Genomic DNA, 17,154 nt, shown 5'->3' with positions numbered 1-17,154 from the left:
TGCAGTTGTAATTCTCTTCAATATAGGTCCTGATCAGATACCTCTCAGGGAAGAATTTGAGCAAATTATGCTGAAAGCTATGCAAGAATTTACTCTGAGAGAAAGAGCCCTGCAGTTAGGAGCTCAGTGTGTCCCTGTGTCACCAGGACAACTCCCCTGGCTTGCTAGATTAATTGCCAGCGTATCTCAAGACTTGGTTCATGTGATTGTGACCCAGAACTCTTTGGCGGAGGGTATTTCAGAGACTCTCAGGACTCTCAGTGAAATGAGACACTATCAAAGGCTACCAGATTATGTGGTGGCAATTTGTACATCGAAAATCAGAGGAAATGAATTTTGTGTGGTAGTGTTAGGTGAGTAATTTTTTTGTTGTTGTTTTTTGTTTAATCAATTCATTCAATGATTTGTCCATTTGAAAATGTGTATTGTGTGTTTCAGGCGTCCACATAATCAACCTCTGAATAATTGCTCCAGCTTGGGCTCATCCTCCTAATTTTAACCTTCCCTTTCCTTCTCAGATGAGGTTTTTGTAGCCCTCAGTTTGGCTGGTGCCCCTGTCAGCTGGTTGTGGGAGCATTATTTCAAAGCTCTCCCTAGTAACAGATACCCCTCTCTTACGTAACTGCTGTCCTTTAAAGGTTTTGGAAATGTTACCACTCTAGCATGTGATAAAGCTAGTGCCACAGGTGGCCTAAGTCAGTTAATCAAATTTGCCAGAAGGGTAGCTCATATATTCTGCTTCTCACTGAAGAGTCTATTTAATATTGTAACATGGATCCTAAAGAAAAGATTCAGAAAGTTGGTACACTACAAAATTGAGGGGTGGGAGGGGATTTTTTCCTCCCTGCTGTACAGATTTTCTATCAGGCACCCTCCTGGGTAGCCATTTGAATTACATTTTACTTCTCTCTGTACTGAATGGCTCCCACCTCTTCTGAGCAAAGAGGCTAAGAAAGCCCCCTCACTTTGGCAAAACCTGTCTGCCCATCTTTCTGTGCTATATGTATTTCCAGAAAGCTTCATCAGTGTGATACATTAATATTTTTTTCATTTTTATTTGTAAAAAAAAGTTTATATTTTTAAGGCAAATATTCATTATAACCATGTAAGCACAATCTTTATAAGATTTTCATACTCTTCCCTAGTCTTTTTTTCCCCCATATTCTCCACCCCTGGGCATCTATGCAATTGGCAAGCCCTGGGGCAGCCATGGTGTTGCCCACAGCCCCTGGGCAGAACAGGGACCTTCCTTAGTCATTAAACACAAGCATGTGTATATTTTCAGGTACAAACATAAGGTACATCATTTTTTTTCCTTGATTGTCTTGTATTATAAACATTTCTGTTTCTGCCTAGGGTCAGAATTGATACTTCAAATGCTGTGTAATTGTCCACAGCTTTTGATGTGTCATAATTTTCTTAACCCAAGTCCCCATAGTGTCATCCTTTGATTGTTCCCAGTTGTTGCCATTGTAAATAATGTTCCAGCAACCTTTGTTCTGTTGATGAGTCATCTCTTCTCTCCATTCTGCAGGTCCGCACCAGTCCCGAGCTCTGGCAGAGAGCATGCTCACCACAAGTGAGTTTTTGAAAGAAATTAGTTATGAGCTTATCACAGGAAAGGTCAGTTTCCTGGCATCACATTTCAAAACCACATCATTAGGTGAGTGGTTGTGAGATTTGGCAACAATGCTAGCCCCTGGTTGTGTGATTTTCTGAATTTAAATCTTAACCTGTCAAGGAGATGAGTGTGGAGCTCAAGCTTGCCAGCTGATCTTTCATTTGAAGTGGTTTATCCTAAGTATTTTGTCACTAACACCACGGAAGCAGTAAGGGGGTCTAGAGGAAGGCACATTGGTACTGGATTCAAAAGTCTCAGCTTAGCCGTGACCTTATTGAATGACTTTGGGCAAGTTTCTCTCTCCCTGGAACTCGGTTTGTTCATTTGTTCCTTCCTTCTCTTTCTTTTCTTTCCTTCCTCCTTCCTTCCCTTCCTCCTTTCCTTCCTTCCTTTTTTTTTTTTTTTTTTTTTTTTTTTGACAGGGTCTTGCTCTGTCGCCCAGTCTGGAGTGCAGTGGCGTGATCATAGCTTACTGCTTGACACCACCCCCTTCTACTGGCTTAAGTGATCCTCCCACCTCAGCCTCCCAAGTAGCTGGGACTACAGACATGTGCCACCATCCCTGGCTAATTTTTAAATTTTTTGTACAGACAGGGTCTCCCTTTGTTGCCCAAACTGGACTCCAGCTCCTGACCTCAAGCAATCCTCCTGTGCCTTGGCCTTGCAAAGTAATGGGATTACAGGCGTGAGCCACTGCTCCCAGCCTGGAACTCCGTTTTCTAATTCCATTCTGCCTGCTTTTGAGTATTAGAAAGGTCAAGAGAGATACAACATGTGAAAGCATGTAAATTGCACCACTATACTATAAAGGTGGCCAAGTGTAAATGCTGATATGAGTTGCTGGCTGACCAACAAATCTACTGAGAACAGCCTAACTCCCCAACTCGGAGACAGATAAAAACGAAACAAACATATCCTTCCTTGAAACCTTCTTATCGCTACTTTATTTTGTAACAGGAGATGACCTAGACAAGCTGTTGGAAAAAATGCAACAAAGAAGAGGAGACAGTGTGGTTATCCCTTTCAATGGAGACCTTAATGAATGCATGTCACCTCAGGAGGCTGCTGCTATGATGCCCACACAAAACCTGGGTAATGTCATCTCAGACCAAGAGGAGGAAGTTAGTCCTTAGGACAGACATTGTAAAAACTAAGTCGTTCTGAGGGTTTTGAGATTCTTCAATTCACAGACCACAACAGCCTTTTCCTGATTGTCTACATGATAAACCTGGTTCAAATTAAAAATGCTTTCCCATGTGGCCTGGATCAAAGGCCTTGTTCCTAGTAAAAGTCTTCTGGAATGAAAATCAAAGACTTAAGCACTCTCTCTTTTTTCTCTGAAAGATTCCAGGACATTGGTGCATCTTCCTTAGCTCCACCATCTGCGCCCAGAGGATTTCAAAAAACTGTCTGAAAGAGTCAGACTACAGGCAGTGCAGGGCCCCCAGCTCCTGCCCCTTCACTTACTCTCTGACCTGTAAAACACACATTTTCTCAGGGATAGTGAGGCTTTCCTGGGAGACAGAGCAGCGCTACCAGCATGTCATCTGCCCTACAACAAGCTTCAGGGGCTCAAAGGGGGACTGTCAGGGATGAGGAGTCTGGTCGTTAAGACTGGATTCATTTGGGTTTCAATCCTTCCTCAGTTCACTGATTGACAGGAATGGCATAGGACAGGACAGAAAAAAGAACAGGAGAAAGGATAGATGGGAAACAGACCCATATAAGCTGCTGCTGACAGCCTCTTGGCCCCCACTTGATAGGAATGCATCATTTATATATTAGGATTGTCTCAGGCAATAAAAGTAGCATGGCTTGGCAGTCAGCTCTGTTGTAAAAACAAATGCAAATATAGGCAATAAAATGTTTTGACTTCTCAATGGTATTTGGTAATAAAGTGATCATCCAGATGATCTAAAATGTGTTTATATTAACTATTTTGAATTGTTAACACATTTAGAATTTAAACATTCTCATCCCAAGTACATTCTTGGTTCCCTGTTTAAAAAACATTTTTTAAAGACATATTTATATTTTCTCAAGCTTCAAAACTTGCTAAATAAAATTCTACAAAGTTATGTGTATATTTAGTCCCCACCCATCCAACCTGTGAAATGAAGGAAATAACAGCCTATATCAAAAGACAGATGTATTTTGATTAGTAGTCTGTGGCACAAAGACTATTTGGGCTTCTACTAAAAGTTCCAGCTTTGGGCTTTTCCAATGGGTTCTCTTGACCACTATGGAGACTGTATGTATAAATCTCCACTTGCTGTCAGTGTCCATGATAACTGGGATATGTTGACGACTGTCTTTGCCTCAGCTGCATTTGATTTTAGAAAACATTAATTAGCATGGGTTAATTAGGCCCTGTTGCAGTTAAACTGCCACATGGGTTCCTGATAAAAAGCAGTGCTTTAAAGAAGCATTGGATGTTGCCTGCTCACCTATTTAGCTGACTAAACTCATTTCACAGTGTGTGTGGATGCCGATGCACGTATAAGAAAGATTGATTGCTTGATATACTTGCAATAAAAAGTTACTGACCTGCTAGAGTATCTGGGCAATGTTTTTGTAATACATCACCTGCTGAGTGGCCAGCTGGCTATGTCATGAGTCAGGTGTCTTCAGATAGTCCAGCCATCAGCCTGGAGCTGGCCACAACCACCTAGACCTGCCAGGTCACAGCACTGGCAAAGTGGAATCGAGTGGGAAGAAAGGTGAAAGTCGTGTTTCCATGACCCATGTTACGTAGTTGCTGGGAAGGGAATTTCCAACCATGTTGCAACTGACTTGCTGAAGAGGAAATGTTTACTGTAGTGCTATCCAGAAAAGCTCAAAGGAACTCAGCATCATGATCATTACAGCAACCTTTCTTTCCTTGAACTGGGTTGGGGCTAGGGCACTGGCCTGTGCTGATATTCCTAAAGAAAACTGGAAACACTTCCTTTTCCATAGCTGAATCCCAGCACCAGCTCCAAGAATGTAGTCTGTCTCCTCCACTTCTGGTTGGGATAGGGGGTGTTGAATTAGGCATTTGTGAGATAACCAATCAATTTTAAAATAATACATTTGCAAAACTGCCACGTCCACTCCTGAGCACATCCTTTCATCCACGTTTCAGGGAAAATAGGCAAATCTATTAAAACTCAATAGAGAGTGCAAATAGCAGGTGAGAATTCTTAGTGAGATAGCATTACATTACCGTATGTGTGGTATGTGTCCTCATAGAGATTCACAGTGGCCATTATGGAAGTAAATTAACCTTGTTCTTATGACTTCTTTTTTTTTTATGACTTCTTTTTAAATTTTAGATTTAGATAGCGAAAACTTCCAAATTTATCAACCGCAGCTAACAGTTGCCAGAAAACTCTTATCCCAGGTGTGTGCTATAGCAGACAGTGGCAGCCAGAGCCTGGACCTCGGTCACTTCAGCAAAGTAGACTTCATCATCATTGTCCCCAGGTCGGAGGTGTTGGTGCAGCAAACTCTTCAACGGATTCGACAATCAGGTAAGAGTGAACTTTCAAAGAGGAGCCCACCCAGATCCAGCTTCAGATCCCCTCTGCCTCTATTGTTTGCTTAATCCAAACGTTTATAGGATGCTTAAAACCTTCTTCAGTAATAAAATCATAAAAGCGGTCAGACTCAGTGGCTCATGACTGTAATCCTAGCACATTGGGAGGCCGAGACAGGTGGATTGCTTGAGGTCAGAAGCTTGACACTAGCCTGGCCAACATGATGAAACCTCGTCTCTACTAAAAATACAAAAATTAGCCGGGCACGGTAGTAGATGCCTAATCCCAGCTACTTGGGAGGCTGAGGCAGGAGAATTGCTTGAACCTTGGAGGTGGAGGTTGCAGTGAACTGAGATCATGCCATTGCACTCCAGCCTGGGCAACAGAGCGAGACTCCATCTCAAAAAATAATCATAATCATAATCATAAAAGCACTTTGTTGGCCGGGCGAGCTGGCTCATGCCTGTAATCCCAGCACTTTGGGAGGCCAAGGTGGGCGGATCATGAGGTCAAGAGATCGAGACCATCCTGGCCAACATGGTGAAACCTCATCTCTACTAAAAAATATAAAATTAGCCAGGCATGATGGCATGCACCTGTAATCCCAGCTACTGGGGAGGCTGAGGCAGGAGAATGCTTGAACCCAGGAGGCGGAGGTTGCAGTGAGCTGAGATTGCACTGCCGCACTTCAGCCTGGTGCCTGGCAACAGAGCAAGACTCTGTCTCAAAAAAAAAAAAAAAAAGTACTTTGTTATTTTGAGTTTGTCTGAAGTTTTCCCTCAAAGTACTCTCTGCTTTTTCCCTCAAGGTCAAGGGTAAATTGATGTGCATGTTTGCCAGATACTGTTAAGTCTGTGATGTAATCTGTGGCACTAGAATCTGGTCAGTTATTGAGGAAGAGAAATTTTCTCAAGGCTCCCGAAGTGCTGAGATTACAGGCATAAGCCACTGCGCCCATCTTTTTTTTTTCTTTTTTTGGAATCTCTCTCTGTCGCCCAAGTTGGAGTGCAGTGGCGCAATCCTGGCTCACTGCAACCACCACTTCCCTGGTTCAAGCAATTCACTTGCCTCAGCCTCTCTCAAATAGCTGGGATTACAGGTGTGTGCCACCTTGCTCAGCAATTTTTGTATTTTTGGTAGAGACAGGGTTTCACTATATTGGCCAGGCTGGTCTCGAACTCTGACCTCAAGTGATCCATCAGCCTCAGCCTCCCAAAGTACTGGAATTACAGGCATGAGCCCCGACATCCAGCCCGGATTCTGCATTTCTAATAAGCTTCTAGGGATGCCAGTGTCAGATGACCACACTTTGAGTAGCATGGCTCAATAAGAAATCTTGCTTGATTGTACATTTTAAAATAACTAAAAGAGTATTATAATTGGATTGTTTATTACACAAAGGATAAATGCTTGAGGGGATGGATACCCCATTTACCCTGGTGTGATTATTACACATTCTATGCCTGTATCAAACTTTCTCATATACTCCATAAATACATACTCCTACTATGTACTTACAAAAATTTAAAATTAAAAGTTAAGAGAAATTTTGCATTAGTTCCCAAGGCCAAATGAGCTGATGGAAAGTACATTTTTCCCTGTTTCTATCTCTTTAACCCTTGTGACTGATATGTGAACTTTTGTCCACATCTTCTGGAGGTCCAAGTGCGTGGTTGACAGTCTTCTTTTTAGCCTCTCAGTTTCAGAATGACTTGTTGGAAATACTGACCTGTAGGTGATGAGCTGGAAAAGGTCAAATACCTTCTCTCACAGCTTTCCCAGAAACCAAAGTAGTTCTCTCTCTCAGCTGCTGGCTGTTTTTACATTTATTTTTCCTGCCCCTTCTTCAATAGGGGGAGTGGATGAGTGTCAGTCACACCAAGTGGTAGCCAGATTTTTTGTTATTTCATATGGATTTTTTTTTTACCTTTCATAACATGGAGGAAGTGTCTTGTCTTTTAGGTATTTTACTTGTACCAGTTGGCATTTGTGGCCTCCCCGAGTTTGTGATCTGATATCCCAAATTGTGCTTGAGCAAACATATCTTGGCACCTGTTTGAAGTGATGAAATCATCTGCAGAGCCTTTTCCTGAAATAACCTCTCAGTGACCCACACTTTCACCTTTCCTAATAAATGCAGCTCCTAAATAAAGCCTTGTATTTTTGACAGATGAAGAAATTGTACAAGTCCTTTCCTTTCTCTTCTCAGTGCCCTCAGATTTTTCTAAAGTGAATATTTTAAGATTGTCATCTCTCGAAAAGTTACCATAATATGACCAATTATATAAGCTTAGAAGCCAGAAAAAACCCAATGTAATCGACAGGTTTGTCAAACTCAAAGCAAAGCATATTTTTAAAATTATTCACATCTGGCTTTGGCATACACACTGAAATTTTTGCTGCAAAAACAATCACTTCTGTATATTTAAACATAACTTTACTTATTTTGTTATAAAAATGATTATAGTATGCCTTATTTTGAAAAATTAAAATAGAAACATTTAAACATTTATAATCCTACCATTCAAGGGTAACCACTATTAAAATGTTGGCATTAACAAATAATACCTAGTGTTCCACCTCTCTTCCCTGACTCTGTTTTCTTCACTTGGCATTACAGTGTGTATCTTTTTCCATGTCATGAACAGCTTTTGTGAGCATCATTCTTAATGAATTTATAGTACTTCACGTCATAATTACAAAAAAAGTATTTGCTTTGATATTTAAATACCTTCATATTCTTGGAACACATACCAATTGATAGAAGAGAAAGGACTAGAAGCATGTTAAATGTAAGGAGAAATTGTTCAGGGTAGAGTAAATAGCAGGAGATTATCCATTAAAATAACTTAAAAATCATAGCTATTAAACAGGAAGTTTTTTTTTTGTTTTTTTTTTATTTTATTTTATTTTTTTTTTTATTGCATTTTAGGTTTTGGGGTACATGCGAAAAACATGCAAGGTTGTTGCATAGGTGCATACGTGGCAGTATGATTTGCTGCCTCCCTCCCCTTCACCTATATCTGGCATTTCTCCCCATGCTATCCCTCCCCAACTCCCCACCCCCCCGCTATCCCCCTCCCCCCAACAGACCCCCGTGTATAGTGCTCCCCTCCCTGTGTCCATGTGTTCTCCTTGTTCAACACCCGCCTATGAGTGAGAACATGTGGTGTTTGATTTTGTGTTCTTGTGTCAGTTTGCTGAGAATGATGTTTTCCAGGTTCATCCATGTCCCTACAAAGGACACAAACTCATCGTTTTTGATGGCTGCATAATATTCCATGGTGTATATGTGCCACATTTTTCCTTAAACAGGAAGTTTTTAAGAAATCATCTGACTTAGTTTCCTCATATGTTATCATGTGAATTGAGAAGAGTTTAGTGTGCCTGAGGTCACAGAGGGCAGTACCTTGAGAGCAAGGACAGTTTTTGTATTGTTGCATGCCTAGTGCCTCATTTCATGCCTCTCCTGGGCCTGGCACCAGCAGGTGCTCAAGTAATATTTGAATGGAGGGTGAGAAGGAGAAAGAGATGGGCAGAAGGAGAAACAGCGTCTATGGTCTCTGCGTCCTGGTTCCATTTGCCTCCTTTACTGAAGAAAGCATTCCAGCAGAGCCTGCCAGGAAAAGCACCAGGCAGGGAAGAGCTGCCAGGGTATACAGAAAGGGCACATCCTTGGCAGTGCCTGCATGGCTGAAAGTAAAAGGATGAAAATAGAAAACATCACGTTGTTGCAGACCCAGCACTAAAGTGAAGCATTTGAAACCTCAGTTCAAATTCTGATGAAGAAAAGAAGGGAGGGAGGGAGGAGGAAAAAGGAAAATAAAACAAAATATTATAGAAAAAAATTGTAGGTTAAAAAAAAAGAAATGAAGTGAGTTTAACATCTTTTAAGTTTGCCAAATGTAAGCTTGTAACTGCTGGAGCGATCAGTGGAGAAGGAGCATTTTTAGACTATAGTACATGGTTTTGTTTTAGTGTCATTTTTTTAGAAATCTGAAGTTGTAACATAATTCTTCGAATTCAGAAGACCCCATGTTTTATGAATGGGAATACTAGCGTACTTGTGCAATCCAAATGCAAGCCCCTTTCAGTTCAAGGGGGGAGGGAGAAGTACAGGAAGTGATTGTTCCTTTTTATCCTCCCTGCTTGTAAAATGGTGTTGGTTGAAACCCCAGCAAATGCGAGTGGATCTAGAGGTATCCAGACAAGGAAGTGTTATCATGTCAGGGGAATGACACAAATCTGATACTTTAACACATGCATGATTATAAAAAAGCCAGAGAGATGTATTTGTCTGCTGATATATAGATTATTCAAATGGACATAAGGCAGTTTTAAGGAAGCAGTAGATATTGCAAGGGAAGTGAAGAGATAGAGGAAGGCGTTCTCATTTTCTTTCTTTCTTTTTTTTTTTTTTGAGACAGAGTTTTTTTGCTCTTGTTGCCCAGACTGAAGTATAGTGGTGCCATCTCAGCTCACTGCAACCTCCGCCTCCCAGGTTTAAGCAATTCTCCTGCCTCAGTCTCCCGAGTAGCTGGGATTACAGGTGCCCATCACCATGCCTGGCTAATTTTTGTACTTTTAGTTAGAGGCAGGTTTCACCATGTTGGCCAGGCTGGTCTCGAACTCCTGACTTCAGGTGATCCGCCCACCTCAGCTTCCCAAAGTCCTAAGATTACAGCCACCACGCATGGCCGGCATTCTCACTTTCCAAAAACAGATTTTCTTGTTGTAGAGCTTTCTTCTATAAACAATTAAAATAAGAAAATACATTAAAAGATTTTTTTAAATAACAACAAAAAATTTTTTTTAGTAAAAAAAATAAAGACAAATTTTCTTGGCCTCACTAACCTTATACTCCCTTGTTGGTCACCTAAAATTTCAACAGAAAGAGACAGTATTTTTGGTTCAGTGACTAAGACACAGGGAACAGGTGCCCGGAAAGAATGTACTGGGAAACTACTCTGTCCTGAGGTAGAGGAAACACAAGAGATTCCTCTGTGCAAGCATAACTCAGCACATGCATTGCTATCCGGAGGATGGCCCAGCCAGTACCCAGCTCTCAGTAACTTCCATTCTCACCCTCAGGGACATGTACCCCTGCCCCACCATAGCCACAGACACTGCCCGCTTGTCATATCCTGGACCCTGTCTAATCCTAGAATCACTCATTCAGATGTTCCCAATTTCAGGCCACAGTCTCCTTTGCAGCATATTCATGTTCTCACTGTGTGGGGGAAAAATCGACCTTTCCAGTTGATGCCATACTAAATTCTTTTTGGTTCTTTTTTTTTTTTTTTTTTTTTTTTGAGACTGAGTTTTGCTCTAGTGGCCTAGGCTGGAGTACAGTGGCACAATCTTGGCTCACTGCAACCTCTACCTTCCTAGTTCAAGTGACTCTCCTGCCTCAGCTTCCCAAGTAGCTGGCTAATTTTGTTGTATTTTTAGTAGAGATGGGGTTTCACCATGTTGATCAGTCTGGTCTCTAACTCCTAACCTCAGGTGGTCCACCCACCTCGGCCTCCCAAAGTGCTGGGATTACAGGCGTGAGCCACTGCACCCAGCCTAATTTTTGTATTTTTAGTAGGGATGAGGTTTCACCATGTTGGCCAGGCTGGTCTCGAACTCCTGACCTCAGGTGATCTACCTACCTCGGCCTTCCAAAGTGCTGGGATTACAGGCGGCCACTGCGCCCAGCTTTTTTTTGGTTCTTTAGTTGGTTCTCTCTCCCATTCTCCACAATGGCTATCATGGATTCCATTGAACAAACCCCAGACCTCATCCCTCATTCTTCTCTCTTAGCAACTTACCATGCTACCCCACCCAAAGGAGAAAACAAACAAAAACTTCAGATAATAACGTACTGCCTCTAGGCCGGGCACTCGACACACTGTGTGTTGTAGCTACGTGTTTATTAATTATCTTTCTCTTCAGCCATAAAGTAAAATGAATATTTACTTTCCAGCCAGGGCTGGAACATGCTAATCTTGTCTATGGCATAGCAGATACATGATAAATATTTGCTGAACAAATATTCAACATTTTGTTGCATTGAATTTTAAGTTCAAATCTATTTTGAAAGGAAGGCACAGAAATAAGATTTGGTAGCCCTCTGGAAAAACAAATTTAGTCATTAAAACCCATGTTCCAGAAATCTACTTTAGCCAAGAGTAAGAGACATTAGTTAATGTGTTCCCTAAAAGGTTATTAATCTAAAACTTTAGGGAACACGGTGACTCCCAACCACCGCTGGCTCTGTTCTAGAACTCAGTGAGTTACAAAATGTCACGAAGGAAGATGAGTTACTGGTGCTCCTACATTCCCACTCATGTCAAAAGTAAGATTTAGTATTTAGTTAGCCAAGGCCCTGGGTCTCTTAGTACCACTATCAGTGCTGCAGGTGTGCCTTTCTGATATTTTATTGTGGAGTTGGCAAGATGTGACAGTTTGCTTATGATTCATTGGAAAATAAACTTGTTTAATTCCATAGAACTGTGATAAATTAGTAAGGAAACAGAACAGAAATGACCTTTCTTTGACTGGCCATTTCTCAGCACTTCTGACATTTTTCAGATTTCTTGCCTCTGCTTATTTTTGAAAAACAAAACAAAGCATGAAAGCTAAGTCAGAAGCTAATGAAAAAGTTTATGTTTTTTGTTTGTTTGTTTGTTGCTTATTTTTGTTTTTGAGATGGAGTCTTGTTCTGTTGCCCAGGCTGAAGTGCAGTGGCGCGATCTTGGCTCACTGCAACAGTGAGCCTGCAAAATCAGGTTCAAGCAATCCTCCTGCCTCTCAGCCTCCCAAGTAGCAGGGATTATGGGTACATGCCACCACACCCAGCTAATTTTTGTATTTTTGGTAGAGATGGAGTTTCACCATGTTGGCAAGGCTGGTCTCGAACTTCTTACCTTAGGTGATCCACCCACCTTGGCCTCCCAAAGTACTGAGATTACAGGTGTGAGCCACTGCACCCGGCCTAATGAAAAAGTTTATCTATCTGTTGCCAGGCTTGGTGGCTCACATCTGTAATCCCAGCACTTTGGGAGGCTGAGGCAGGTGGATCACGAGGTCAGGAGATCAACACCATCCTGGCCAACATGGTGAAACCCCAGCTCTACTAAAATACAAAAAATTAGCCAGGCATGGTGGTGTGCACCTGTAGTCCCAGCTACCTGGGGAGCTGAAGCAGGGGAATTGCTTGAACCCAGGAGGCAGAGATTGCAGTGAGCCGAGATAGCGCTACTGCACTCCAGTCTGGTGACAAAGTGAGACTATGTCTCAAAAAAAAAAAAAAAGAAAAGAAAAAGTTTGTCTATATGGGATGGAAGAGATAGGTATGGAATGACTATAACTTTTTATATAATTTTGATTTTTGAGCCTTGAAAATGATTTATATATTAAAAATAAAATAATGGGGAAAAGCAAGCTTAAAATTTAATACAAACAGCAATGAAGGAACTGAACTGTATGTCACATTGTTAACATTAACCATACAGCAAAAAGAATTAATTCAAGTTATTTTGTTAACAGTTTTCTTACTCTATGTTGTCAATGTGACATATCCTATGGGGAAAAGATTGCAAAGAAATACTGAATTTTTATTAGAATGTTTGTTATTGGGAGTATTACTGATAATTTTAAAATTATTTTGTATATATCATAGGAGAGAGCAGATAGGTAAATACTTTAATGTTGAAAAACAGAGTTCTCACATGAAAGATGAGAACTTCAAATGTGAAATGGGAAAGTAAGGAATATTCATTTTAGGTTTAAACTGGAGATAAAAGGATGAAGTCATAATTTGAAAAAAAAATACTCCTGTCCACCAAAAGGTCTTTTTTGAGATATGGTCTCACTCTGTTGCCCAGGTTGGAGTGCAGTGGCATGATCATGCCTTACTCTAGCCTCAAACTCCCAGGCTCAGGTTATCCTCCCACCTCAACCTCCCAAGTAATTGGGACTACAGGTGCATGCCACCATACCTAATTTTTTTTTAGAGACAAGATCTCATCATGTTGCTCAGGCTGTTCTCAAACTCCTAGACTCAAGTGATCTGCCCACCAGGGCCTCTGATAGTGCTGGGATTATAGGCATGAGCCACCAGCCCAGCCCTGAAAAACAGTGACATCCTAGTGTCTGTGAGCACATGGAACATTTAGGTTTGGACTTCTTAACACCATTCCCCACTGTCCCAGCTCTGAAGTAGTAACATTTCTGGAATATTTTGTTGTGTCAGAAAGTGAGAAAATACAAAGATTCATTGGAGCATGCCAAAAGGACATAGCACCTTGCTTGAGGGGATTTTATGGCCAAATTTGGAAATTTTGAGCATCACAAGTAAGGATAGCAATGGATTGCAACCTATTGAAATTTTTTTTAAAACCTATGAGCCCAGAGCAATACTAAAAAATAAAAGGGGCAGGAGAAGTGAGAGGTTAGGGGAATGCCTTCTCTACAGAAGAGTACCAGTTAATAAATTTAGGAAAAATGATAGAATTAGAAAATCCCGACTTTGTAGTACCAGTGTGTAATTGTTGATTCTGACAAAGATGGATACTAAAGCCTTTGAATAAAATGTCATTAGGGAACAAATATTCACAAAGTCTCAAGGTATCATTCTGTGGATTAAAAGCTAACAAAGAGGGAAATGTATCTCTACAACGGAGAGATCTGGCAGTAGACACTGCCATAACCAAGTAATCAAAACTTGGCATCTCCCGTGGGACAAATTGACATTATTTGCAAAGAAGTACACAGTGTCACCTATGAGGTATAATTGCCAAACTGTTTAACCCGAGTCTGATCACAAGGAAGCTTCCAGACAGATCCAGATGGTATGGCATTCTATAAAACAATTAGCTTGAATTAAAAAAAATAATAATGTTGGTCATCAGCAAAGCCTGAGTCTTGTCCTCTCGCTCTCCTCCCTGGACAGCATGAGCTTCACCACTTGCTCCACCTTCTCCACCAACTACTGGTCCCTGGGTTTTGTCCAGGCACCCAGCTACAGTACCCTGTTGTTCAACAGCGTGGCCAGCATCTACGTGGGCGCCAGGGTTCTGGTTCCCAAATCTCCGTGTCCTGCTCCACCAGCTTCAGGGGCAGCATGGGATCTGGGGGCCTGGCTGCGGGGATGGCCAGGGGTCTGGCAGGAATGGGAGGCATCCAGAACAAGAAGGAAACCAAGCAAAGCCTGAACGACAGCCTGGCCTTCTACCTAGACAGAGTGAGGAGCCTGGAGACCAAGAACTGGAAGGTGGAGAGCAAAATCTGGGAGAACCTGGAGAAGAAGGGACCCCAGGTCAGAGACTGAAACCATTACTTCAAGACCATTGAGGACCTGAAGGCTCAGATTTTCACAAATACTGTAGACAATGCCCACATTGTTCTGCTTATTGGCAATGCCCGTCTTGCTGCTGATGACTCTAGAGTCAAGTATGAGACAGAGCCAGCCATGCACCAGTTTGTTGAGAGTGACATCCATGGGCTCCGCAAGGTCATTGATGAAACCAACATCACTTGGCTGCAACAGGAGACAGAGATAGAGTTCCGCAAGGAGGAGCTGCCCTTCATGAAGAACCATGAAAAAGAAGTGAAAGGCCTACAAGCCCAGATTTCCAGCTCTGGGTTGACTGTGGAGGTAGATGCCCCAAATCTCAGGACCTTGCCAAGATCATGACAGACATCCGGGCCCAGTATGACCAGCTGGCTCGGAAGAACCGAGAGGAGCTGGACAAGTACTGGACTCAGCAGATTGAGGAGAGCACTACAGTGGTCACCATACAGTCTGCCAAAGTTGGAGCTGCTGAGATGATGCTCATGGAGCTGAGATGTATAATCCAGTCCTTGGAGATCGACCTGGAGTCCATGAGAAATCTGAAGGCCAGCATGGAGAACAGCTTGAGGGAGATGGAGGCCTGCTATGCCCTACAGATGGAGCAGCTCAACAGGATCCTGCTGCACCTGGAGTCAGAGCTGGCACAGATCTGGGCAGGGGAACAGCGCCAGGCCCAGGAGTACAAGGCCCTGCTGAACATCAAGGTCAAGCTGGAGGCTGAGATCGCCACCTACCGCTGCCTGCTGGAAGATGGCGAGGACTTCAATCTTGGGGATGCCCTGGACAGCAGCAACTCCATGCAAACCATCCAAAAGACCACCACCCGCTGGATAGTGGATGGCAAAGTGGTGTCTGAAACCAACACCAAAGTTCCGAGACATGAAGCCAGCAGAAGCAAGGTACCCTTTAGGGAGCAGTAGGCTAATAAAAAGTTCAGAGATTTAAAAAAAAAAAAAAGGCATGAAAGATTAAAAATAAAAAAAGGTGAAAGAAAAGGCAGGGAGGAGGCTGTTTGGTTGTTTTAAATATGGAGAATAAAGAGACATGACAACCAAGTATAATACTTAACTCTTATTTATTTTTAATTGACAAAAATTGTATATATTTTTGATATACAACATGAAATGTTAAGTAAACATTATGGAATAGCTAAGCCAAGCTAATGAACATATCCATTACCTCACATACTTACTATTTGTTTGAGGTGAAGAACATTTAAAATCTCTCACAGCAATTTTCAAGTATAAAATATATTATTATTAACTATAATTACCATGTTGTACAATCAATTCCCTGAACTTTTCCTCCTAACTGAAATTTTGTATCCTTTAACAAACCTAATCTCCTCAGCCCCCAAACCCATACTTAATTCTTTTTTGTTGTTGTTACTTAGTTTTTATTTTATTATCAGAAACTTAACTCTGCAATCCGGCTAGGTATGGAAGGGAATGAGGAAAACATGAAAACATGGAACCCAAAGGGAACTGCAGTGAGAGCACAGATTCTAGGATACTGTGAGCAAATGGGGTGGAGGTGTGCTCTCCTGAGCTACAGAAGGAATGGTCTGGTGGTTAAGATAAAACAGAAGTCAAACTTATTAAAGTTGTCCACAGTCAGCAATGATGATCTTCTTTCTGGTCTTGCCATTCCTGGACCCAAAGCACTCCATGACCTCCACGATATTCATGCTTAATTCTTAATTGGATACTTGACTAAAATTTAAAAAATTGAAACACAGCTCTGGGACAATTGCTTTTGTAACTCAAATATGGGCTGTGTATTAAAGAATATTATACTGATGTTGGTTAAGTTCTGTAGATGTAATGATATTGTACTTACATGGTAGAATGTCTTTGCTCTTAGGAAGAGCATATTAAAGGATTTAAGGGTAAAGTATTATGATATATGTTACTTATTTCCAAATTATTTATCAAAAGCACAACAATAAAAAGTAACAAAGAAAAAGCAAATTTACAAAATATTAACAACTGATTAATTTAATTGAAGAGTATACAGGTATTTATGGCACTTGTCTTTCCATTTCTGTAGTAGTCAAAATAGAATGTGAAGTTAAAATAGCTGCTGTTCATTGATGATGTATCTGTCAGATGGAGTCTGTAGAATTATTGTCTTCAAATAGTTCTAAAACATGGATAGGTAATTTGCATTCCCCCTTTTTAAGAAGTTTTAATTATTGAATAGATCAAATTTATAAAGGATATTTAAAAATCACAATGGAATGAGCACTCATTACCCACCAAAATAAGGAACACGGAAGACTCTGCCTGGTGCCCCTCCCTGATGCTAATGTCCCTCTCTTTTCAAAGGTAACCATTACACTGAGTTTTGTGTATCACTCCCTTGCTTTTACTTATAGTTTTACCGTAATGCCTTAACTCCTAAACAATATATACTTAATTTCATACACTTGAAACCTAAGTAGAACTACGTTCTACATATTCTCCTATGATTTAATTCTTTATGCTCAATGTTAAATTCCTGAAGTTGATCCTACTGTTGTTTGTAGCTGTAATTCATTCATTTCACTGATTTTTTAGTAGTATTCTGTGTTTTTGAGACAGAGTCTCACTCTGTTGCCCAAGCTGGAGTGCAGTGGCGTGATATCAGCTCACTGCAACCTCCGCCTCCTGGGTTCAAGCGATTCTCCTACCTTA

General features: G+C 41.3%; 1 protein-coding gene and 1 pseudogene across 8 annotated transcripts in view; both read left to right on the top strand.

Moving 5' to 3' along the window:
• Window positions 1–17,154, top strand: part of GREB1L (GREB1 like retinoic acid receptor coactivator) — a 307,520-nt gene that overhangs the window by 224,175 nt on the left and 66,191 nt on the right. For all 8 annotated transcript variants that reach the window (XM_064379355.1, XM_012445023.2, XM_064379354.1 and 5 more), the window contains 4 exons: window positions 27–353; window positions 1,535–1,663; window positions 2,579–2,713; window positions 4,936–5,133. In XM_064379355.1, coding sequence (XP_064235425.1) covers window positions 27–353; window positions 1,535–1,663; window positions 2,579–2,713; window positions 4,936–5,133 — 789 coding nt within the window. The remainder of the gene's footprint in view (window positions 1–26; window positions 354–1,534; window positions 1,664–2,578; window positions 2,714–4,935; window positions 5,134–17,154) is intronic.
• On the top strand, window positions 8,647–16,205 carry LOC105712095 (keratin, type I cytoskeletal 18-like; annotated as a pseudogene).

The sequence above is a fragment of the Aotus nancymaae genome, unplaced genomic scaffold, assembly GCF_030222135.1.
Source record: "Aotus nancymaae isolate 86718 unplaced genomic scaffold, 86718_ANA_hifiasm-v0.15.2.pri h1tg000020l, whole genome shotgun sequence".
NCBI classification, from domain to species: Eukaryota; Metazoa; Chordata; class Mammalia; order Primates; family Aotidae; genus Aotus; species Aotus nancymaae.
The sequence above is the reverse complement of the archived record's forward strand: the minus strand, read 5'-3'. Positions and strand labels throughout refer to the sequence as shown.